This window comes from Elephas maximus, chromosome 2, assembly GCF_024166365.1.
Source record: "Elephas maximus indicus isolate mEleMax1 chromosome 2, mEleMax1 primary haplotype, whole genome shotgun sequence".
NCBI lineage: Eukaryota > Metazoa > Chordata > Mammalia > Proboscidea > Elephantidae > Elephas > Elephas maximus.
The window spans coordinates 177,576,062-177,601,380 of NC_064820.1; the positions used below are offsets into that span (position 1 = coordinate 177,576,062).

Genomic DNA, 25,319 nt, shown 5'->3' on the forward strand with positions numbered 1-25,319 from the left:
CAATTCAAAGGTGTCAGTTCTTCTTTGGTCTTCCATTTTCATTGTCCAGCTTTCACATGCATATGATGCGATTGAAAATACCATGGCTTGGGTCAGGCGCACCTTAGTCTTCAAGGTGACGTCTTTGTTCTTCAACACTTTAAAGAGGTCCTTTGCAGCAGATTTACCCAATGCAATACGTCTTTTGATTTCTTGACTGCTGCTTCCATGGCTGTTGATTGTGGATCCAAGTAAAATGAAATCCTTAACAACTTCAATCTTTTCTCTGTTTAACATGATGTCGCTCATTGGTCCAGTTGTAAGGATTTTGTTTTCTTTATGTTGAGGTGCAATCCATACTGAAGGCTGTGGTCTTTGATCTTCATGAGTAAGTGCTTCAAGTCCTCTTCACTTTCAGCAAGCAAGGTTGTGTCATCTGCATAATGCAGGTTGTTAATGAGTCTTCCTCCAATCCTGATGCTCCGTTTTTCTTCATATAGTCCAGCTTCTCGTATTATTTGCTCAGCATAGAGATTGCATAGGTATGATGAAAGAATACAAGCAAGCCCCCACGTGTCTGTCAGTTTGTCATACTGTGGAGGCTTGCATGTTGCTGTGATGCTGGAAGCTATGCCACCAGTATTCAGATACCAGCAGGTTCACCCTTGGAGGACAGGTTTCAGCTGTTTCCAGACTAAGACAGACCAGGAAGAAGAACCCGGCAGTCTACTTCTGAAAAGCATTAGCCAGTGAAAACCTTATGAATAGCAGTTGATTAGTAGCATATGAAAATTCTTTGGTCATTCTGAGGACTGCATTTTATCCCCCAAAAGATATGTTGAAGTCCTGACCCATGTATCTGTTAATGTAAGCTTGTTTGGGGAATTTTTTTTTTCCTTCTGTTTAGATATCATCTGTTAAACTAATGACATTATACCAGAATATGGTGGGTCCGAATCTTGCCTGGGAAACACTGGTGGTGTAGTGGTTAAGTGCTACAGCTGCTAACCAAAAGGTCGGGAGTTCAAATCTACCAGGTGCTCCTTCGAAACTCTATGGGGCTGTTCTACTCTGTCCTGTAGGGTCACTATGAGTTGGAATTGACTCGACTGCAATGGGTAGTCTTTTCTGAGTGGTGTCTTATAAAAAAAGAGTCCTATACAGGGGGAAGACAGCATGTGAAGATCCCTCTACAAGCCATAGGACACCACAAAATGCCTGGGGCTACAGAAATTGAAGGAGCCAAGGAAGGATCTTCCCCTAGAGCTGACATAGAGAGCGCATAGCCTTGTTGATGCCTTGGGTTCATACTTCTAGCTTCCAGAACTGTTAGAAAATAAACTTCTGTTCTTTAAAGCCACCTACTTTGTAGTATTTCTGTATGGCTGACCTAGGAAACCAAGATTGTTGTTGTTGTTGGGGACTATCGGGTTGATTCCAACTCATAGTGGCCCCATGTTTTATTGTCTTTAACACGCTGTTGAGTTGATTGGCCAGCCAATATTTTATTTAGAATTGTTTACATTTATGTTCATTAGTGAGATTGGTCTGTAATTTTTTAATGCTTCCTCTTCTCTGAAACACCCCAGAAATTTTTATCAATGGCATCTATTTTTACAGCTGTCTCATTGTTTCAAATATGTTAGTTTTACCATCCTTGCTAGGTGATAAGCAGATTGCAGTCAGGAATTTTATCTTCTGCACCACTTGTCTCCCTATGCAGGTGGGACACAGGTAGTGCCTCAGTATGTGTTTATTGGGTAGATCAATAATATGTAGTGAAACATCTCAGAAATATGAATAGGGTCAATGGACAGGAACCCAATTTTTAAGCCAAAGAGACCCCGCAGTCCTTACCCAGGTCTTCATTTCTATTGCCTGGTGCAAGAGAATTGTAGCCAGGGCAATGGTGTTGATGGGTGTCCCAAAGGTGAAGACGTCAATATCAGAGTCCCTGTAGGTCTGCAGAGAGGAACAAACAGGCACTGTCAGCTGTGTCCATGGAGGAACAAGGCTTTGGTTTGACAGTTGATTTACAGAAGGCAGGTGTCAAGGAAGGGGAAGGGACAGGGAAAGAAGAAGGTACTCAGCTGCCATCCATGTGGAAGTGACCCAAAGAAGAGACCAAGATGAGGAGCGAGTTGATAGGACTAAATTATTTGGAAACGTGGTAGCTAGAGAAAGCCACTGATGGGTAGTCCAAAAACATTGTGGAATAAATGAGCAAAGAATTTATTGAGCACCAGGTTCTATACTAATTGCTGAGTAAAATTCCATGTTCACTTCCAAGGAGTTTGCAATTTATTAATTAGGGCAGATGTGGTACAACTAAGGGGATAAGGGCTGCAATAAGGCAAGTATAAGGCATCCTGGGAGCACAGAAGAAGGGATATTTCAGCTGAGACTAGAAAAAGGTGTAAATCAGCCGAAGAGGGAGGGGAAGGGCATTCCCAAATAAGGGCCAGAGCTGAAGGTGAGTGTGGTGGGCTTGTAGAACTCCAAATTGTCTTGTATGGTAGGTCTGGGGTAAAAGGACAGGTACAAAAGAGGAAGCAGGAAAGGTAAAAGAAGAGGCCTGGTCAGGAAGGGTATTATAAACCAGAGAATTCCAACAAAGCATAAGATGCTTGCCTCCCTCCACCGCTATCTTGTTGCTAACTGGAAGAAAATATGTGCCCAGAAGCTGGTACCTGGGGGGCGGCAAGTACCCAATATTCTCATCCCATGGCAGGAGGAATACAGGTATCCTTTCAGTATCTAAATTCTTGCTATTCAAACTGGGAACCAAATTGAGATGGCACTGGTATCCCTTGCTATCTGCAGTCTTGCTATTTATTTCAGATGATGCAGTATCCCTTCTATCAGAACTTACCTCCTGAACTCTTACTGCTTTGACTTTGGCAGCACAAATCTATATATACACCAAGGTTTGTAAACTCGGATACCTTCAGTGGTCAAGTAGCAAACAGTCAATGAATGAAGGACAGGTGTATGACAAAGTGGAGTGGTGAGGACTTTGGCAAACTGGGAGCATGTCCCCCAAATAAGTAGAGCTATGAGTCAATTCCAACTTGTTGCCATGAAGGAAGAACAACTCAGTGTAAAAATACCTTCCAATTTTCAAGAGCAGCTAGAAATTACGATATCTGGGTAAAGAGTTCTGACTTTACCCAGATATGGCCCACGGGCTACCTGTCTGGATGCTCTGCTCAGAAAGATACTACAAGTCCTGAATTGCAGATAAATAGGACAGGTTCCACCCTATAATTTATGTGATTAGAGTGGGTCTCTATTACTTACCAGGTAAGGGATAAAGAAGCAGACGAGGCTCTGGTAGAATGCATCCACCATGGAAATCCAGAAAGTTGACAGATTGTAGCACTACCAGAAAAGAACATGCCAACGGTTAACCACAAATAGAACAAGCCTCCGTTGTTGCAAGCAACTTTCCTGTGTGTGTCTGGGGGCAGACAATACAGAATATATGATGCTTCTTATCTTAAAGGCAATAAAAAAATGGAGTGGAGTATTTAAGAGCAGACCTCAGTTCAAATCCCAGCTCCACCACTGTTCGATCTTGTAAACATTACAAAACTGCTCTGAGAATTGGTTTCTTCTTCCGAAAATGTGGATAAAAATAATAGTATCTACTCCCTTGGGCTTCAAAAGGGCCAAATGTGATTGTACCTTTGTACCTATAAGTACCCAGTTATTATTATCATTCATTAGCACTACTGCCAACACTACTATAAACTTAGTAAGTTTAGAGATTCTATGGGTCCTAAATGGCACCTGCAAGGAAGCTCTCAATCATAGGCCAGGACCACAGATTCCCAAGAGACAGAGTCCACGGGCTTTAGAGACAAGCTTTCTCATTTCATGCTTCCTGCTCTGTGCCTTCCCTGGGAAAAGTGAAACAATTTACAGTTTCTGTTTTTGACACATTAACTTCTTTTTAACATTAGATACTCAAGGAATACATTATGCAGCCAGTATGTCCATAGGAAGGGTAACATTCAAAGAGCCCAGAATGTGTGTGTGTTGCCATAGTCCTTTGCACAAATTGCCTGGATTGCTGTGCTGCTTTTTCTATCAGCCTTTGGGTTAAAACTGGACTTGGTCCTTTGTTGGGTGTCCCCCAAAGCTATCAGCTCACAAATACCACATCTGGCTTTGTCTTCCTTTCCCCAAGTGCAAAGACACTCTTGGTCCCTTTTCCTGGTGCTCCTCCCTTGAGGCAGTCTGGTCCACTTCCCGTTGCCTCCACCCAACCCCCTTGCCTGTGCCTGTGCTCCTCTGGCTGCCTGCAGCGTCCCACTATCTGAGTCCTCCAAATCTGAGTGTGGCCTCTGTGCCTTCTAGGAAGCCATCCCCAGTGCTTCTCAGGTCTTCTTCACTTGATACCAACAAGCTCATAGAACCAAGACTACTTGATAGGAGTAAGTTCTAGACCATGTTGAAATCTTGAGTTCTAAGTTTGGCCTTCTCCAACATGAAGTAGAAGCACTTGTTTATGAATGCCTTAGCCGGTGGTTCAAATGGTTAACATGTTTGGCTGATAACTGAAAGGTGGGAAGTTTCAGTCCACCCAGAGGCATCTTGGGAGAAAAACCTGGTGCTCCACTTCTGAAAAGTCAGCTGTTGAAAACCCCATAGAGGACAGTTCTACTCTGATACACATGGGGCTGCCATGAGTCAGAATTGAGTTGATGGCAACTGGTTGGGTTAACCAGTAGTGAGGAAATAGGCTGCTAGTCCCAGTGGTTTTCAAACTGGGCCCTGGGGGTTCTGTAGATGTGCCTCACAACCTGGAGAGAGGGGCCAGCCGAGGAGGCTGGGATCCTTCTGCGTGTCCTCCCTCCCACTTCAACAAGGGCAGCCCCATGTTAATGTGTAATGTAATTAAATAAATAATTACAAAGAAAAATACCCACTGGTCTTGTCTAACACCCTCAAGAGCAAATGAGAGACAGGTTGGAAAGTGAAGAGAAGTTATCAAGGTCACATAAGAGCTAAGCAACAGAGAAGCAGCTCCTAATCCCCAGCCCAGGACTCTTTCTCTGACACCTCCAGGGAGGAGTGGAGGTCAGGGAGATGCAGCCTCCCCTAGCTGTCCAAGCCCCTTACCTCAGAGTTCTGGCCTCTCTTGTATAGCTCGGGCAATGCCAGCAGCGTCTCTGCAGAGATGTCTATATCAAGGACTCCGAAGACGAGAGGCGGCACAGAGGTGAAGAAGAGATTGAAGAATATCGTCTGCCAGTAATCGATCATGGTGGAGCCAGAGAAGCCACAGAAGAACTGATACCAGAAGAGCAAGTTGACATAGCACTGTAGGCAGAGAGCAGCCAGTCACCAATTGCTGCTTAGGTCAGACAAGTCATCTACACCGCACAGCGTCAGTTTCCTCATCCATAATGTACAAGGCTATGCGGATTAGAGATAACTCTAACTGCCTGTAGTAAACCGCTGCTGTCATTACTGTTACTATTACTACTACTACTATTAATAATATTCTTCAGGACCTGAAGGGAACTCTACTAACTTATTCAGGAAAATATATATACTATGATGGTTAGGAGCACACGCTTTAGAAGCAGAGAGGCCTGGCTTTGAATCCCTACTTCTGTCACATACTAGCAGTGTGACCTTGAGTAAATTGCTAAACCTTTCTGAACATCACTTTTTCATCTGTCAGATGGGAACAGTAGTACCTACACCACGGCACATGATAAACGGATGGCAGTAGTTACTACTGGTAGTGTAGAAATAGAAAGGCATGTCACTGAGGAAGACTGAACTGTGATCAGGAAACCTGGCAGGAAGAGGGTTCACCTTACAACACTTTCCTGACAGCCATGTAACTCAGAAAGGAAATAATCAAAAGCCCTACCTACAGGTCATTTTATGCTTTGTAATGTTCTTTCCACTCAAGGTCTCCCCAGCTGTGAGATGGCCTGGGTCACTACCATTGCACCTAACACGTTGTGATGTGGTTTTGCTGACTTGCCCAAGGCCACATAAACAGTTGGTATGGGAGTTAGGACTTGAGCTTCTCAGTTTTCTGTAGCTGAGGCACAGAGATTTGCAGGGTCTTGCAAGAAATCTTTTAGCAGGCTTGTATTCATGGTAGAAGCTCATTGCCTAATGAGTGGGCCAGTGTTATTTTGAAGAGGCTCTCTGTTATTGTTATTTGTATTCTATTATTTCTAGTATTCTTTCAGGTCACAGCTTAAATGTTATTTTCTTCCTGACTGATTAGTCAAAAGGTCTCCTGGTTACTAAATGTCCATGGCACTCTGGCCTTCCTCTGTGGGGATGTTCCACAGGAAAAGTTTTCTTTTTTTTTTAATTTCTTTTTCCCTATACTAAAGCCAAAAACCAAACGCATTGCTGTCGAGTCAATTCTGATTTACAGGGACAGAGCAGAACTGCCCCATAGGGTTTCCAGGGAGCAGCTGGCAGAGTTCAAACTGCCAACCTTTTGGCTAGCAGCCCATCTCTTAACCACTACACTACCAGGAATACTTCCCTATACTAGTACTTGTTAAACTTTAAGGCTCATACGAATCACCTGGGTATCTGGTTAAAAAATGCAGATCCTGACTTAGGCCTGGGGTGGGGCCTGAGAATCTGCATTCCTAACAAGCTTCCAGGTGATGCCAATGCTGCTGAGAACCACATTTTTTTTTTTTTAAAGTTTAGTGAATTTATTTATTTATTTTATTGTACTTTAGATGAAGGTTTACAGAACAAACCAGCTTCTCATTAAACAGTTAGTACACATACTGTTTTATGACATTGGTTAACAACCCCACGACATGTCAACACTCTCCCTTCTCTAACTTGGGTTCCCCAATACCAGATTTCCTGTCCCCTCCTGCCTTCTTGTCCTTGCCCCTGGGGTGGTGTGCCCCTTTAGTCTTGTTTTGTTTTATGGGGCTGTCTAATCTTTGGCTGAAGGGTGAGCCTCAGAAGTGACTTCATTACTGAGCTAAAAGGTTGTCCGGGGGCCATACTCTCAGGGTTTCTCCAGCCTCTGTCAGGCCAATAAGTCTGCTCTTTTTCTGTGAGTTAGAATTTTGTTCTACATTTTTCTCCAGCTCTGTCTGGGACCTTCTATTGTGATCCCTGTCAGAGCAGAGGTTGGAAACCACATTTTGAATAGCAAAGTTTATCTAGATCAGGCACTGACAAACTATGGCCCGCAGGCCAAATCCAGTTGTAAATAAACTTTTGTTGAAATACAGCCACACTGGTTTGTTTACATATTGCCTATGGCTGCATGCTACAATGGCAGAGTTGAGTAGTTGGGACACCTACAGGCTGTATGGTCTACAAAGCCTAAAATATTTATTATCTGGCCTTTGCAGAAAAAGTTTGCTGAGCCCTGATTTAAGACTGTAAGCTTCATGAGGGCAGGGATAAAGTATGTCTTGATCCCTGCTATACCCAATGCCTAGTATTAATCCCTCCCTGGGTAGTACAGTTTGTGCTCAACTACTAAAGGTAAGGTTGGTGGTTTGAGCCTACCCAGTGATGCTGCAGAAGAAAGGCCTGGCAATCTGCTTCCATAAAGATTACAGCCCCTCTCCCCCCCTCCGCAAAAATAAACAAAACAAACAAATGAACAAACTAAACAACGCCGTGGAGTTCATTTCTACTCTGTAACACATGGGGTTACCATGAGTTGGAATCTACTTGATGGCAATGGGTTTGGTTTTTGGCTATTTAGTGTTCTTCATGACACATAAACCTAAGCCAAACCCATTGCTGTTGAGTTGATTCTAAGTCATAGCGACCCAATAGGACAGAAGAGAACTGCCCCATAGAGTTTCCAAGGATCTCCTGGTGAATTTGAACTGCTGACCTTTTGGTTAGCAGCTATAGCACTTAACCACTATACCACCAGGGTTTCCTCATGACACATAGATACTAAAAAATTCTTTGAATAAATGCAGTAAATCTTAATTGTTCTAACACTCATCCTGGAGTTTTAACATTAAAAGAGCGTTTGCTTCTTCCTGAGGCAAGGGTAGGATCTTGCTTGTTTTCTACTTCCCCTATCTGACTCAACCTCCTTGGGATCTTTAATTAGGTTCTTTGAAGATCACATAAAATAACTTATAGTAGATTTATCCTCTACCTATAAAAAAAAACCTATAGGAAACTGTATTTAGTTGTTTACTCTGTGTTAGACATTGTTTTAAGGAGCCCTTGTGGCACAGTGGTTAAGTGCTCAGCTGCTAACCGAAAGGTTGGTGGGAGAAAGACGTGGCAGTCCACTTCTGTAAAGATTACAGCCTTGGAAACCCTATGGTACAGTTTTACTCTGTCCTATAAAGGGTCACTATAAGTCGAAATTGACTCGATAGCAACGGGTGGGGTTCTGTCTAGCTGGAGTTTTTGCACCTCGGAGGTAGCGTGTTGCACCCAGTGACGGCATCGCTGAGACCGGATGCCTGCTCTTCCTCCCAAGAAGCTACAGTGCTGTAATTAATTCATTGTTCAAATTTCAGAGTGGGCAGGTCTTTAATCCCTTCTGAAATTGGTTTTGGAAGTGGAAGTCAGTTCTCCACCCTCTAATTGCAAAGGGGAGATAACGCTGCATCAGTATCACAATTTCGAGCACAGCAGCGGGCTGGAAATAAATATCATTTAAGCTTTGAAAGCATGGCTGGCTGGAAATGTTTCCTTTTCTATTTCACAAATTTAATGCACAGAAGAGGTTGTGCTTATTCAAAAGAAAAGAAAAAGAAAAAATTGAACGAAGGCATTTTGAATTCTAAATAGTCTTTTATACTCAGAAGTGGGTTTCAAATCCAATGGAGTGACTTGTATGCATAGACTTGCTGAAATAATATACCATTCAGTTTATCCAATTTACATTATTTTTTGTCATGCTGTTTATTTACATATACATTGAGCTTTACACAGAAAGGCTCATTCCTGAGCCAGGGGGACCATGACAGAGCCTGAAAGCAGGACTGGAGGAATGAAGCAAGAGAAAAAAAATGTAACTTTGGGAGCGCCTATTTTTTTATTTGGCTAATGTGTTTCTCTTCCAACACCCTGGTCTTAATCCTCTCTTTTTCCTTAGGCAAATGGGAAGCAGATTGTACTTGGAGGCTCTTGGGAATTATTCAAAGGTCCTTGAACTAGATAATGAAAAACATGGGTATTTGCTCCCTCCCCAAATACAGCAATGTTCTGACTTCTTCCTATATCCTTTGTTAATCAAATGCATTTCAAACAAAAGCCTCTAGCAGTTTTAATACCTCCCTCGGTGGGTGCCTGCTTTGGGCCCTTATTAACAAGGCAGAAATCAACATATTTTTAGAAGACACATTAATATCTTCATATAACTCTTGTCTAGCATTGTGTGATTTCCAAAGCCCTGACACTGAAGCCTCTTGATAATACTTCTAATGACAAAGAGAGTCAGTCATAGCCTGCTAATACTACCTATGAGGATACAGAGGCTCAGAGAGGTTAAATGGCCTCTCCAAGGTCACACAGCATGCTAGAGTCAGGCAAGATTAGAACCCAGGTGTTCTCTTTACCTGAAATTTTTTTGCCAATAGATTATTTAGTATCCTGCCCTCCAGGAACTCCCTGTTGGGTTCTGAAGTGATGTACAGAGTCTCAGATCGAAGCCATGGGCTCAAAGACCCACATTCTGTGAGGAGCCTTTACCGCTCTCAAGGGGTGGGGTGCAGCCCTTACTTTGGGTTGGCTCTATCTTGGGGGAAAAATCTAAGATACAAATCAGGCTAGTTGTTCTTCAAATACTTTGTCCTTGCAACCAGAAAAATAAATCTCATTTATTGAGACTCTCCAAGAGTAATGACAGCAACAATGATGATAAAAATAGTACCTAACCATCTAGGGGTTACTGTATGCTGGTCATTTTGGATGCAAGCTCTCATTTAATCTTCATGGCAGATTAATACCTGAGGAAGTTTCTATTACCAGGCCTATTTTACAGATGAGGAAACTAAGGCTTGGGGACACTATTGAATATGGAAGTCCGGATTTGAATTCAGTGCATCTGACTCCAGAGTCCATTCTGATAACACTACCTCCTATATGCCAGGTGCTATTCATACAGTATTGCCAATCCTCACAATAACTTCACAAAACAGTTAGTATTAGCCCCATTTTACCAAGAGAAATTGAACCCAGAGAATTGTGTTGTCCGAGGTCACAGAGCTGGTAAGGGGCTGTTTCAGACTCAAAATTCAGGTCAGCCTGACTCATTCTGTGATGTTAAGATACTTTGTCCATGGCTGTGGGGGGTCGGCACCACAACAAGGACTCCCAGGCCTGGGTGGGAGGTCACTGTACAGCTGCTTACCACATTTTTGTAGAAGAAGTACACCACCATCCGGGCCAGGCGCGAGTAACACCAGTGGCCATGCACGAGCAGTAGCTTCTTGAGGTGCCTGAAGCGGGAGATGGCGAAGTCACTGGACATGACAGCCTGAGAGGGGAGAATGGAGACATCAGTATCCCTCAGCAGCTGCCACTGCCCTGGAGCTCCCCAGAGGGCCATGCTTTATTCTCTGGTGTCAACTGGCCATGTCTGAAAAATCCCTTATTGTTACGTGATAAGACAAGGAACTAGTATTGGTCTTCCTTAGATGGCTCCTTGGACTCTGGCACCCACCCTCTCTTCTATGAAAGCCAGACTTCACTAGAATCTAAGAAAGGCAGACCAGAAGGGACCAGTGGTCTAATCTGGCCCTTTATCTCCATCCATTTATTCAATAAACATTTATTGAGGCCTACTATGTGCCAGGCACTATTTTAGATTCATTGGTTAACCAGACAGTAGGAGCTTCTGTTCAAGTAATCCTCAAACCTCCGAATACCCTTCAACTCCTGAGACAGGCCATTCATTCCGTTCTCACATGAAGCTGATGGTTCAATAGCTCTTCTTTTACATGGACCTGAAATGTGTCCTCTGCCCTTGGGACTACCCAGAACAAGCAAAGTTCATAACATATATTTTTTTAAATTGTAAAAACAACTTACATTGTGGTAATATATATATAACATAAAATTCACCATTGTAACTATTTTTAAGCATACAATTCAGTGGCGTTAGTTACATTCACAATGTTGTACAACCACTACTACTATCTCCAAAATTTTTCCATCACCCTAAACAGAAACCCAGTACCCATTAGGCAGTAACTCCCCACTCCCCACTCCCCATAGTACTCTTTCAAGAGTATGGAGTTTGGAGTCAGACCTGTCTGGATATAAATCCTGGTGTGAGCTTTGGTCAGGTTATTTAACTTCTCTGAGCCTCACTTTTCCCATCTGAAGAAAAATCTCTAACGTATAGGGCTGTGGTGATTAATAAAATGAAATGAGAAAGTCTACACCAATGTTCATTGCAACATTATTCGCTATCGTCAAAAGGTGGAAACAACCCAAGTGTCCATCGACAGATAGATGGACAAGCAAAATGTGGTATATTATACAATGGAATATTATTCAGACATAAAGAGAATGAAATTCTGATACATGCTACCGCATGGGATGTACCTAGAAAACATGCTGAGTGAAATAATTCAGACACAGAATGACTAATATGATCCAAGTCATACCACATATTTAGAACATGCACATGTATGGAGATATAATGTACTAATGGTTACCAGGGGCTAAGAGGAGGAGGGAATGGGGAGTTACTGCTGAAGGGCACTGAGGTTTTTGTTTTTTTTTTTGAGGTGATATAAAACTTTTGGTAATAGATAGGGGTGATGTTTGCACAACATGGTGACTGTAATTAATGTCACTGAATTCTACACTTAAAAATGAATAAATGGCAAACTTTTTGTTATATATGTTTTACTACAATTAAAAAAAGAAAAAAAAAAAAGACAAAACATGAAAATGAATGTGAAGTACCCACAGAGCGCTACCCTATATATGGTCGATGTTCAAAAGGTAACACGTAATTATTTTGTGGCTTCTGGGTAAGTGTTCTTTCATCCTCAACAACAAATTTAGGCAACACTAAATGTCTCCACTGATGGTGAGACTACAATTGTTAATGATTCAAAACCACAAAAGGGGTCCGTTTTCATGGGGAAGCTTAGCTGCTGAAGCTAGTACTCTTGTTCTAGGTTGAATTTTAACTACATTGCTGTTGTTGTTACAAAACCAAACCCAGGACTGTGGAGTCGATTCCGACTCATAGCGACCCTACAGGACAGAGTAGAAAGGCCTGCAGAGCTTCCAAGGAGCACCTGGTGGATTCGAACTGCTGACCCTTTGGTTAGCAGCTGTAGCCCTTAACCACTATGCCACCAGGGTTTCCTTGTTGTTGTTAAAAAAAAGCTGCCCTTAATTCTTACTTATGGTGACCCCATGTGTGCTGTGTAGAGCTGTTCTGCAGGGTTTTCAAGGCTGTGATCTTTCAGATGCAGTTCACCAGATATGTCTTCTGAGGTGCCTCTGGGTGGGTTTGAAACACCAACCTTTCTGCTAGTAGTCAAGGGCTTAACTGTGCCACCAAATTAAAATGTATTAAGTAATTCATGGGTCAATCTAGTCACCAAGATTAAAATATCATTTCAAATGTCCTTACATCTGTCACTGGTCATGAACGGCATTGCAACTTTGGATGTGGGGGGAGGTTACAGCAAGGAAGCATGGACTCAGAGGAAGGCTTATGGTTCCCTGAATTGTTGGATACTCTTCGGTTTTAGAATACAAACATCACCACTGTCTGTAAAAAACCAAGCATCCTTTGATCTCCCTCTGTCTTCTGAAGGACTGGAAGTAAGGGATGGTGATGGAGGCCATATACAGGCATGGAAGCCCCTTGACTTTCAGATGATAAGCCTGCAAGGCTCTCTGTGAGAGGTTCTCCAGCACTGTGGGGGACTTCCTTAACTCTCAAATAAGGATTATTGTTGTTGTGAACTGCCACTGAGTCAGTCCCTAACTCATGGAGACCCCAGGCACAATGGAATGAAACACTGCCTGGTCCTGTGCCATCCCCAAGATCGGTTGTGGAATGCACCATTATGATGTACAGGGTTTTCACTGGCTGATTTCCAGGCCCTTTTTCCTAGTCTGTCTTAGTCTGGAAGTTCTGTCGAACCTTTTCAACATCATAGCAACACAGAAACCTCCAATGACAGATGGGTGGTAGCTGCACATGTGTTGCACTGGTTGGAAATCTAACCTGGGTCTCTTGCATGGAAAGCGAGACTTCTACCACCAAACTACCAGTGCCCTCATACCAATAAGGATAAAGAAGAACAAAAAGAAACAAGAATGGTTGAAAGGAACAATACCTGCATGCCTTCTTGTCCTGATATCCCAATTCCAATATCAGCGGCTTGAATCATGCTCACATCATTTGCTCCATCACCTGAGAGAACAGAGGACATGAGGTGTTTTTATGCCTGTTCCAACTGCTCAGTAACAATTAACACGGGTTTATACTCAGTGGCTCTAAAAAGTCTGCATTCATACAAGATCAAATCCGTTTAATATTACCCTGAATAGTCCTGTAGGAAAAATCGTTGTTACCGTATTTGACCTGAGACATGTCTTCTCTTCTTTGGACAAGAAGCCCTACTTTCATTTTACTTCATCACTCAACAAATATATATATATTTTTTTCTGGGCACAATGTTAGATATTGGGGATACAGTGATAAACAAGAGAGAATTAGGCAGTGGTTTACAGTTTACAAAAAAGCCTTCAGAAACGTTTCAGTGGACTTTACTCATGAGCAAGTGGAGAATTTGAACAAGGTAAGGACTCATCAAGGGAAATCCATCTAGTGAAAGAACTCATAAAACTGGAGTTCAGATCTTTCCAATTCTAGGGCCAGTACTCTTTCCCTAACTCATTATAACTTGAAATACTGACCATATCAAGACAATCTGGAACATCTGGACAGCCAAATCTCCAGAGGCTGTCAATGGTGTCTAAGGAGAGGGACAACAGTCAGTTTTCTTTCTGATTACAGGAATACGGGATTGTCTAATCTTTCTGGTTGAGGTACATTTAGTCCCACTGAGTTTTCATTCAATGAACTGAGTTGTTTCAGGAAACTGAAGGTAAGGCCATAGAAATAAATACATGCACACATACACACACACACATACACAGAGTCTCCCTCTATACCAGCATTATCAAATAGATCTCTCTGCAATGATGCATATGTTCTGTACTTGCACTGTCCAATATGGAAACCACTAAGCACATGTGGTTATTGAAATGTGGCTAGTACAACAGAGGAGATGAATTTAATTTTAATTAAATTTAAATAGCCACAGAGTGGTAACCATAGTGGACAGCACAGTACTCTACAATGAAGTCTTCTTCACAAGGCTGGCCTTGCATCTATACCCAGTGCTTTATCTTCTGGACCAGAGGTGGGCAAACTTTTTCTGTAAAGGGCTAGATAGTAAATATTTTAGGCTTTGTGGTCCAAGAAGCAAAACTGAGCAACTGTTCTTTTTGAAAGTCTAGTAGTCTTTGACATATTTATCATAATTTTTTCTTGATAGCATAGTAGTGCATAATTTTAACCTTCATGGCTGAACAAGTCCAAGTTCAACCTTTAACCTCTTCTGTTTGTGAGCCAGGGGATGTAGAGTTGGAAATCATGCTATTTCTCACCCTGCTGGTTTTGTTTCTCTTGCTATGGGAGTGAAGCCAATCTCCCACCTCAGGGAATCAGTCTGGGCTATGGCCTTGTTGTATGTGTCTGAATTTCTGAAGAGGACAATTCAGGGTCTAAGAAGGACGCAGGTGCTAAAGGTCTGCTTTCTACATTCTTTTTGACCACCCCTTTTTTTGTTCTGAACTGCTTTTACCTGAAAGCCTAGAAAAATCATAATGTGGAATGGACGTCTTGTCTCAAATGCCAGGAAAGGAAATCTCTTTCCATGTGAAAGAGAGGCTGGCATTATCTGGAAGAATGTTCCTAGGTGGATGCAACCTTTACTATGTGCTTGGTGTGTGCTGGGCACATGAATAAGTGGTAAGACTGACACTGTCCTTGTACTCAAGGAACTCGCAGTCTACTGAGCAGGCATCATAGTATGATCTAACAATATTTTGGAGCTATGAGTGCTAGGTACTGGGGAAGCTCCCAGAAGAAATAAAGGCTAGGGTGGAGTAAGAGGAGTGTTTTGCAAGAGGGGGTAGCTTGTGCAGAGAGGATATGGCCCTTGGGGAAGGGTAAGGAGTTCCATTTGACTGGAATGTGGAGTGCCGAATGATGGGAAGGGAAGGTGGCTATGGTGGGAGATGTAGTTGGAGGGTTAATGGCAACCAGATCATGAAGATTCCTGTAAATCATGTTTGGGAGTTTCTGGGTGGTTTAAAGTAAGTTTTATTCCTCTGCCTCGATCATAATCAAAGTTGAGTCCTCTCTGAGCAATGCTTCATCAACAACTAAACCAAACCAAACCAACCAAATCAAACCAAACCCATTGCAGTTGAATCAATTCTGACTCCTAGAGACCCTATGGGACAGAGTAGAACTGCCCGAAAGGGTATCCAAGGCTGAGAGCTTTACAGAAGCAGACTGTCACATCTTTCTCCCGCAGAACAGCTGGTGGGTTTCAACTGACGACATTTTGGTTAGCAGCTGAGTGCTTAACCACCGTACCATCAACCAACCAGCCAGCATTTACTAAGAATATGCTTTGTACTGGGACTTGTGTTTAAGAATGAGCAGACAAAAATGAACAACTCTTAGAATCTCCCCACCAGTCGCCCACACTCAGCAGAATGCCAGATTAGCAAACACGATTTAAACCAGAGGTTGGCAAACTTTTTTTGGTAAAGGACTAGATAGAAATATTTTAGGCTTTGTGGGCAGAGGGGCAAAATTGAGGAACTGATTGAGGTTCATACTAATGGGTCATGTGTTAAATATCGAGGCGGAAATGGTTTGCATTCCAGAATTAAGGTGACCTGAGTATATATTGGTGGTAGCATTTCTTGAGCTACCTGGATGTTCTGAATTCCAGGCCCCTGTTGGCTTTGACCTCCATCCAAGTATTGAGTTTTCCTTCTCTAGAACTTTGACTCATTCTCCAACTCCAGTTAGCATCTAGTTCATCTCCTGACTGTCACATCTTGATTGCCACTTTGAACTTTCTCCAAGATAATGACTCTCAGCCTAAGTATTTGGGCTTTGATACATAACCTCCCACCTCTGGCCTAGACCTCTGCCAAACTGCCACCCACATCTCCACATGAAAGATACCTATGGAAAGGGTCATGACTCTCAACTTGTCTCGCACCAGCTTGACTATCATACTCTTCTGGAGTGGGGTGGAGCGACAACACAGGACAGACCGGCAATACTGGGTCAACTCCAGAAATTTCTTCTCCAGCTTTCCCTGGAATATGACATTCAATGTCTTCCCATCAATGACCAATCCAACTTTTGGAACAACATCTACTGAGGCAGTGGATGGCATCTCAGAAGGCAGACAGAACCCAAAGAGTTTGCGGTCTGGCTTCCGTGGTCCATGAAATTGCTTTACTTCTTCTAGGACACAGTTGAGGATGGAGTCACAGGTTTCCTATAAAGAGTTATAATAATTAGTAGAGTATTGGTAAGCAGCACTGGAAACATATGCTTAAATATCACTTTATCCTTTAGTAAGATGGTTATAAAACTTTACCACCATACAGATTACCCAGGAATCATTCTCCAGTTTTTACATTTCTTTGTAATATTTGAAACAGCTTGAAAGGAATATTAATTTGGAACCAAACTAGTGACTAAGATAATAAAGACTGCTGGGAAATGGGAGCAAAAACAGCTCAGCAAGATGGGGATTGATGCAGGGATAGTGTAAGATAATGAAGAATACCAATGTGATGGTAAATAATGACAACATGTCATGCTGGTATGGTGTTTTCTATTTACCCAGGTCATTTCAGTTCTCCTTTGTTCTTTAGAACATTCCTTTGTAGTAGGGTAAGTATTACTAATCATATTTTAGAGATGAGGAAATTGAAACAATAAGATCTTTAGTAATCCTCCCAAGATTATCTAATTTAGTAGTGGAGGCAGGATCACTACTACTTGAACTGTGGCAGCCTGAGTAAAAAATACATTGTTTAGTGCTTCTGTTCTAATTCCTAGTTCGTTCCATAGTGCCTGAGGTCTTAAAAGCTTGCAAGCAGCCATCCAAGGCACAACAATTGGTCTCTATTTGCCTGGAGAGACAGAGGGAGAAGGAGAGTCAGGAACAGGAGGAGGATATGGAATGCTTCCATGAACAACTGCCTCCTTTGTCTTGAGACCAGAAGAACCAGATGGTTTTGTATGGCTACTATTACTAAACATTTTGATCAAAGCTTTCATAGAAGAATCCTTATCAAGAGGGGGAAAATGCAGAACAGGAATTCAAAATCTCATAGACTCCAGACTTCCTGAAGTCTGGATGAAGATTGGATGAACCCCTGAAACTATTGCCCTGAGATAATCTTTAAACCTTAAATTAAAAATATCCCCTAAAGTCTTCTTAAAACCAAACAATAGTTTAGCTTAACTAGTAAAAAATGTTTGCTTGAGCATTATGCTCTTTTAAGAACTATCTATATGAGATTAAAGTGACAAGAGCAACCTGAAAGGTTAGATACAAACCTCAAAGGGTAGTGAACTTATGTTAATAGGGGAGGAACAACTCAGAAAAGGAGGGTGACAATGATTACACAGCTTGAAGAATATAATCAATGTTACTAAATGGTACATGTAGAAATTGCTGAGTTGGCATAAGTTTTGCTGTCTATGTTCTCAACAACAACAAAATAAAATAGAATAAAAATACATTGATCGTGTGTTTATTCACCGGTTGAATTTCTGGGTGGTGCAAATGGTTAACATGTTCAGTGCTAATTGAAAGTTTGGATGTTTGAGTCCACCCAGAAGTGCCTTAGAAGAAAGGCCCGGTGGTCTACTTCTGAAAAACCAGCCATTGAAAACTCTACAGAGCACAGTTCTACTCTGACACACATGGGACCGCCATGTGTCAGAATTGAGTTAGCAGCAACCAGTTATTCCATGGAGGGTGCTGAGAATCGTGGTATGAATATGTTGGTTGTATGGGTTAGAACTGACAATGGATATGAAAGTCTTACTGATTGAAAGAAACTTCCTATTGATTTTTCCCAGTGTTAACCTTGAAACACAGTGAGGAAGTTATTTATCAATTCTCTTAAAAATAAAGTCAGATTTTAGCTATAAATCTATCCTTAATACCTCTTTAACTTCTGTGGACATCATATTTTAATCAAGATGGAAGAGATTGTGGCAGGCAATGTATTATCAATGTTAACATAATTATTTTGTTTCACAGTCTTTATTTTATAGTGTTCTTTTATTCATAGCAAGGGATGGTGGGTTTTTGTGTACTCAAGTGCTGAAAATTTCTAAGCTAAATTAAATCATTTTAACAATGAGTTAACTTATAAGAAATCATTAAATAAAAAACAGTACAGGTCATTTGTGAATATTGGCAAAAATTGTGAAGAAAAAAAACAAATCCATTGCCGTCAAGTTGATTCCAACCCATTGTGAACCTATAGGACAGAGTTGAGCTTCCCCACAGGGTTTCCAAGGAGTGGCTGGTGGATTTGAACTGCCAACCTTTTGGTTAGCAGCTGTATCACCTAACCACTGTACCACCAGGGCTCCACAAAATTATGAAGGTAGTTCTGAAATGATAGGTTTGGGGACCATTAATCTAGAGGCTTCTAGGAATAGTTGGAATCATTTCTTCTGGAGTGAACAGAACTGCCATTCATCATTCCTGAGTCTTCTTTCAGGGGATGTTGAACTGACCATTGCTGGCAGTATACTGTGCAAAGAACCTGCAGGGGTCACAGGGAGTGGTTCCAGCAGTGGGTGCTAAACACCGAAGGCACTTCTCTGGGAAGGAGATCAAGACAGTCCTTGCTGGAAGTTGAGGTTGGTACAAATTATATAAATTTCTCCAATATATGACTACAACAAGTCATTGGAGGTGTATGCTTAAAAAAAATCTTTGGATTTACTTATTTCCAAATTTTCTAAGTAGTAATCTCAATAGTCACCATTCATCTGACAGTTAGTATATGCCAGGTACTGTGGTGGGCAGGCTGTAAGATGGTTTTTAATGATCCCTATCAGTGGGTTTAGTGGGTTACCTTCTAGTATTCATGCCCTTGTGTAACCCCCTTCCCTTGTGTCATGGACTGAATTATGTCCCCTCCCCAAAATGTGTGTATCAACTTGGTTAGGCCATGATTCCCAGTGCTGTGTGGTTGTCCTCCATTTTGTGATTGTAATTTTATGTTGAGAGGATTATGGTGGGATTGTTAACACCACACTTACTCAAGTCATCGCCCTGATCCAACGTAAAGGGAGTTTTCCTGGGGTGGGGCCTGTACCACCTTTTACTTCTCAAGAGATAAAAGGAAAAGGAAGCAAGCAGAGAGTTGGGGACCTCATACCACCAAGAAAGCAACACCATGAGCAGAGTGCATCCTTTGGACATGGGGTCCCTGTGCCTGAGAAGCTCCTCGACCAGGGGAAGATTGAGGACGAAGATCTTCCTCCAGAGCCAACAGAGACAGAAAGCCCTACCCTGGAGCCGTTGCCCTGAATTTGGACTTGTAACCTACTAGACTATGGGAAAATAAATTTCTTTTTGTTAAAGCCATCCACTTGTGGTATTTCTGTTATGGCAGCACTAGATGACTAAGACACCTTGAGTCTGGGCTGGATTTAGTAACTCCTTCCTAATGAAGATAATTTGGCAAAAGTGATGGAATATCACTTCTAGGATTATGTTATAAAAAATCTATGACTTCTGATTGGGGACTCCTTCTCATTCTCTCTTGGGTGGCTCACCCTGTGGGAACCCAGCTGCCATGTTGTAAAGCAGGCCTGTGGAGAGGCCTGCATGGTAAGGAACTGAGGCCTCCTGCCAATAATCATGTGAGTGAGCCTGGAAAGCTCATTCCCTACCCCCACTGACCCACCCAGTTGAGGCTTCAGTTGAGCCCTCAGCCCTGGCCAACAGCTTGACTCCAACCTTAAGAGATACCTTGAGCAGAGGTACTCAGGTAAGCTGCTCCTGGACTCATGACCCTCAGAAACTGTGGAGTAATAAATGTTTGTTGTTTCTAGCCACCAAGTTTTGGGGTAATTTGTTATGTACAATAGATAAGATAGGTGCTGTGTTAAGTAAGTACTTTTCTTCTATGATCTTATTTAATTCTCCCGATCAACTATAAAGTGAATATTTTTAATCCCTATTTCACAGGTAAGGAGAATGAAGCTCAGTGAAGTATGGTAAGTGTACTAATCCTTCCATATACGTTGTTAGGAAGGGGCAGTGGTGGTTCAGTGGTAGAATTCTTGCCTTTCATGCAGAAGACCTGGATTTGATTCTCAGCTAATGCACCTCCTGAGCAGTCACCACCTGTCCATCTGTGGAGGACATACGTGTCCATACGTGTCGCTATGACGTTGAACAGGTTTCAGTGGAGCTTCCAAACTAAGACTACAAAGAAAGGCTGGAGAAATACTTCCAAAAACCAGCCAGTGAAAATCCTTGGATCACAATAGTCCAATCTGCTACTTGGCACAGGACCAGGCAGCATTTTATTCCATTGTGGTCAAGGACAGCTAACAACAACATATGTTGTTAAAAATAATAACAATAATAATAGTTGTTACTATTACTTTCTAATACTGTAAACAAACAAACAAAAAGCCCAAACCCATTGCTGTTGAGTTGATCCCAACTCATAACCAACTTCTAGGTCAGAGTAGAACTGCCCTCTAGCATTTCCAAGGAGCATATGGTAGATTCAAACTGTCGACCTTTTGGTTAGCAGCCATAGCTCTTAATCACTTTGCCACCACTTTGACAGATCAGTACTTCCAGTAATGAGTTGGCAATCCTCTCATTTTATGGATGAGAACTCTGAGGTCTAGACAGGTCACATAACTTGATTATAGCTTTAAGATACATAAGCAACAGACAGTAGCCCTGAATCAATTAATAGTGAATTAAAACCAAAAACCAAACCTGTTATCGAGTCGATTCCAACTCATAGCTACGCTATAGGACAGAGTAGAACTGCCCCATAGAGTTTCCAAGGAGCGCCTGGTGGATTCGAACTGCCAACCTTTTAGGTAGCAGATGTAGCACTTAACCACTACGCCACCAGGGCTTCTGATGGTGAATTAGGCAAAATAAAACCCTTGGAGAAGACATCCATTGAATACACGATTACATTAAGCTGGGGTTTAAACGAATCTAAGATTTGGAATGGATTACCACACTCTCTGGCTTAATATATTTATGCATCTACTGCTTATTCCCAGGCACAGGGATGGAAAAAAAAAAAATTATTGAGCAGTTTAATGGGTCCAGGAAACCCTGGTGGTGTAGTGGTTAAGCTGTGAACCAAAGGGTCGGCAGTTCGAATCTGCCAGGTGCTCCTTGGAAACTCTATGGGGCGGTTCTACTCTGTCCTATAGGGTCGCCATGAGTCGGAATCGGCTTGACGGCACTGGGTTTGGTTTTTGGTTTTAATGGGTCCAGGGGTGTGGGCAGGGCCTAGTGTTCAGGCACCATCTTGGAGGATCCTGGATAGCTTTAAGAGAGCTGTTTCTTAGGTGCCTTTGGCTAATTAATCAATGAAGGTCTTCAGCTTCCTACAGGAGGGCATTACATTGAACAGAGCTGAGAGAAACCCATTCCATCCACCTGGGCAGCCTGACTCACAGGTTTACCGGTGTCCTCCTTCAGGAATCACCTGGAATAAATGAGCACTGCAAACTGCGTTTCCGTTTCACTTCAGGCAGGCAGACATCAACACTATTACAGGGAGCAAGCACTCATGCAAGCTGCAAATTACTTTCTTTCCCAAGTCAAAAGATTATTTCGAGATTATTTTCATTTTGAAAATTCATTGGGGTTTAATGTAATCGTAGCATAATCTATGCATCTGACAAGAAAGTAGATGATTTTTTTCCAATTCATCTAAAGGGCCTTAGGCACTTTTCATAGCATAAACTGCTTTTTTCTTGTTTTAAAAATATGCGTATGTGGTTGCCTCATGGAATAAAATCCAAATATAAACCTTCCCAAACTTCTATTCTAGATCTAGATCAGCCTCAGGCAAAACTGTGAAAGAAAAAAGGGACAACCTTGACGCACATATCCTCCAGCGTCCTCCCTGCCTCCTTTTCTGTGTTGTTGCCCTTTCCCGTCTTCCTTTTCTCCATCCTCTCCCCTTGGTATGCCCTAGGTCTCCAGGTACTCTTCCCAACCCCTCGATACAGTGCTTTCCTTGTTAGTACTCTACCTTAACCTAATCCCTGCTTCCTTTTGATGTTGTTGTTAGTTGTCATTGAGTCAATTCTGACTCATGGCACCCAATGAATGCAGCGTAGAACTGCTCCACAGGGTTTTCAAGGCTGTGACCTTTCGGAAGCATATCACCAGGCCTGTCTTCTGAGGTACCTTTGGGTGGGTTTGAACCACCAACTTTTCATCTAGTTATCCAGTGCTTAAGCGTAGGAGGATAGATACATCTCAATGTTTTCTTCTCATACTCATCAGTCAAGACGGTGGAATTTTCCTTTCCTGCAACTTACATTGTAAAAGTAGGTTTTTCCCTCTCAACACAAAATCTTATTATAACTTTAAATATGTTTCTTCAGACTTTACACAGCCCTCTCTCCAAATCTTGATCTCTACCACGTACGATCTGTTCGTGGTAGAGATCAAAAAAAAAGTAGTAGTTTTAAAACTTTGCTAATCTCTTTCTCTCTTCCATCCCATCCAAACACACTGGTTTTAGGTATCGTTATCTTCTGGTTTCTACTCTGTGGCAGGCCAATTTGACATACAAATTGGAGCTGAAATTTTTAACTCAGAATAATTTCAATTTAATGCAGGATTTTTCAATAGATGCTTTAATCTAAAGTAGTAAGAAACTGACAATTGAGGTTCTGTGAGCCATCAGTGAGACGTAATGCAAAGAGCACTAGCCTGGCAGGAGAACAGAATTCTAGACTTAGCTCTGTGAAGCAGAAACTAGTAGAGTGACCTTGTGCAAATGAATTAGCCCTAGTGGTTTTCAGTTTCCTCATCTGTAAAATGGGAAGATTGGACCAAGAGAAGAATTGGATAGAGGCAGAACTTTCTATTAAGTAGCATTACAATTAATACAAAAGAAACTGGTCAACCATTTATGGGATGAGATGGAGGAGGATATTGGGCTGGATGACTTCTAGGGCCCTCCCAGCTCCAACATTCAGTGATATTTCAGGGTGGGAGTGCTTTCTGTGTGTCCCTAAATCCCACCAATGAGCCTGTCCTCTATTGGCCCAGGAGTAGCTTTGTACTTGGACATCTGGTCCCTAGTTTGGCCTCACCTGATTCTCTGTATTAATGGTGTAAACTGTGTCAGTCTGATCTAACAGTCTGCAGGAATAGGCGATATTGATTGCTGTCTCCTGCTTATCTCCAGTCAAGACCCATATCTGGATCCCAGCCTCCTGCAGAGCAGCGATTGTATCTGGAACTCCTTCCTGCAGCCGGTCTTCGATCCCAGTGGCTCCTGGAGTGATTAAAAACACCACCACTCACATTTATGGTCAAAGAGTAGCTTCTTCATTTCCCCAAAACCCTCTCAAGTCAGGCAATATGTAATAAATGTTTTTAAGGGCTAGGCTGTGCTGAGCGTAGTGTAATAGACAGAGCTGGTCCCTACCCCCTCCAAGCTCAAAGTCTTGTCAAATAAGGTTTTATAACTGAACAACATAATATAAGGTCAGGATGCTATGTGAACTTGTTACAAGACACCTGAACTTCACCTGGAAGTTCAGGGATGGCCTTGCTGAGTGCCACTTAAGCTCAGACCTGACAGATCGAGCAAAGAGGGGGGTGAGAAGGAGAAATCCAGGTAGTGGGGTCAGCATGTGCAAAGGCCCAGAGGCAGAGTAGAGTGAGAGATAAAGCCAGAGAAGGAGGTGAGGGCTGGATCATGCAGAGTCTTGTCAGGGCATTAAGGGATTTAGGTTTTATTTGGTGGCAAAGAAAGCTATTAAGTAGGAGAGTGACAGGATCAGTTTTGAGTTTTAAGATTACTCTAGAAAATGGATTGGAGATGGGAGGAAGCAGGATGAGATTCCAGGTGAACAGCTAGTTAGGAGGTTGAGTGGGAGTCCAAGGAGCTGGTGGCCTGGACTGGCACAGCGGCAATAGGAAGGGAGAGAAGTGGAGAGAAGGAAATCTTTGCTCTGCATCTGTTCTACAGCAGAATTAATAGTGATTCACGTTTTTGGTAATTATCTTGGGGGGAATTGAACATGCAGATTCCTTGATTTTTTGAACCATCTCAATCTTTGTACCAATCCTGATGAATATATATACCCAAGTATTGCATAGTTGCTAAGTGATTAAGCAAAAATAAACCTGCCTTTAAATTGAGATTCATTTCAGACCACAGACTAGTGGCTGCTCATTTCACCCTGGGAAGGAGCAAGGCATTTCACTTCTTTTAATAATCCAGAGTGGCAATAGGTTGGCAAAACAGTTACGTTGTATGCATATTAAGAAGATGGTTTCCTAGTAAGGGACTTTTTGTGAATGTAATGCAGATTTTTAATGGCATGGCAGTTTCTTGGTGGCAAGATGAAATTTCTTCTCAGCCCCAGGCCTCCTCCTTACCAAGCCACCTTGAGGGAAGAAAAACAACCTCTATTTCCTGCAAATGTGACTGTTTTGTAGTTAAGGTCCAAATGTGCAGGTAAACAGCCCTGTGAAAAGTGATGGCTCCTTCCTCATCTTTCCCTCCAAGGGTTAGCCTGGAAAGTGAGATTCTGAAGCTGATTTATATTAAAGTGAGGCAGGATGAAGGAGAGGAGAGGAAAAACACATTTATTTGTGTGAAAGAGAAAATGAAACTGCAACGTTGTGAAAGTCTTTCCCAGCGAGGGGAAGCTGGCAGGTTCTGACACGTTCTCTTTCATGCAGAACTAGCTGCTGAACATTTCTCACTGACTGAGGCCACGGTTTCCACGAAACAAAAGCCTCCTTCATGAGGACAGAAGTGGGCCAGGCATCCCTAATGGGATGACATTCTGGGGCCTCCTGTGGTGGACAGAACTGTCTGGTCTAGCTACTTCTGGTGCTTAAAATAAGCTCTTGTGGTTAGCTTTAAAGGGGGCCTTTATGAGGCAACCAGCAAAGGCCTCCTCAGCGGAAACACAGGAAACAAAAGACCAAAGGAGATGGGGAGCAAACTTTTCTACCCCTGCTTGCCACCTA

General features: G+C 42.3%; 1 protein-coding gene across 3 annotated transcripts in view; it reads right to left on the bottom strand.

The window, feature by feature from the left end:
* Positions 1-25,319, bottom strand: part of ATP10B (ATPase phospholipid transporting 10B (putative)) — a 216,885-nt gene that overhangs the window by 21,647 nt on the left and 169,919 nt on the right. For all 3 annotated transcript variants that reach the window (XM_049874266.1, XM_049874264.1, XM_049874265.1), the window contains 7 exons: positions 23,423-23,607; positions 16,235-16,556; positions 13,296-13,372; positions 10,334-10,459; positions 5,107-5,307; positions 3,280-3,360; positions 1,837-1,941 (listed from right to left, as the gene is read on the bottom strand). In XM_049874266.1, the coding sequence (XP_049730223.1) occupies positions 1,837-1,941; positions 3,280-3,360; positions 5,107-5,307; positions 10,334-10,459; positions 13,296-13,372; positions 16,235-16,556; positions 23,423-23,607 (1,097 nt within the window). The remainder of the gene's footprint in view (positions 1-1,836; positions 1,942-3,279; positions 3,361-5,106; positions 5,308-10,333; positions 10,460-13,295; positions 13,373-16,234; positions 16,557-23,422; positions 23,608-25,319) is intronic.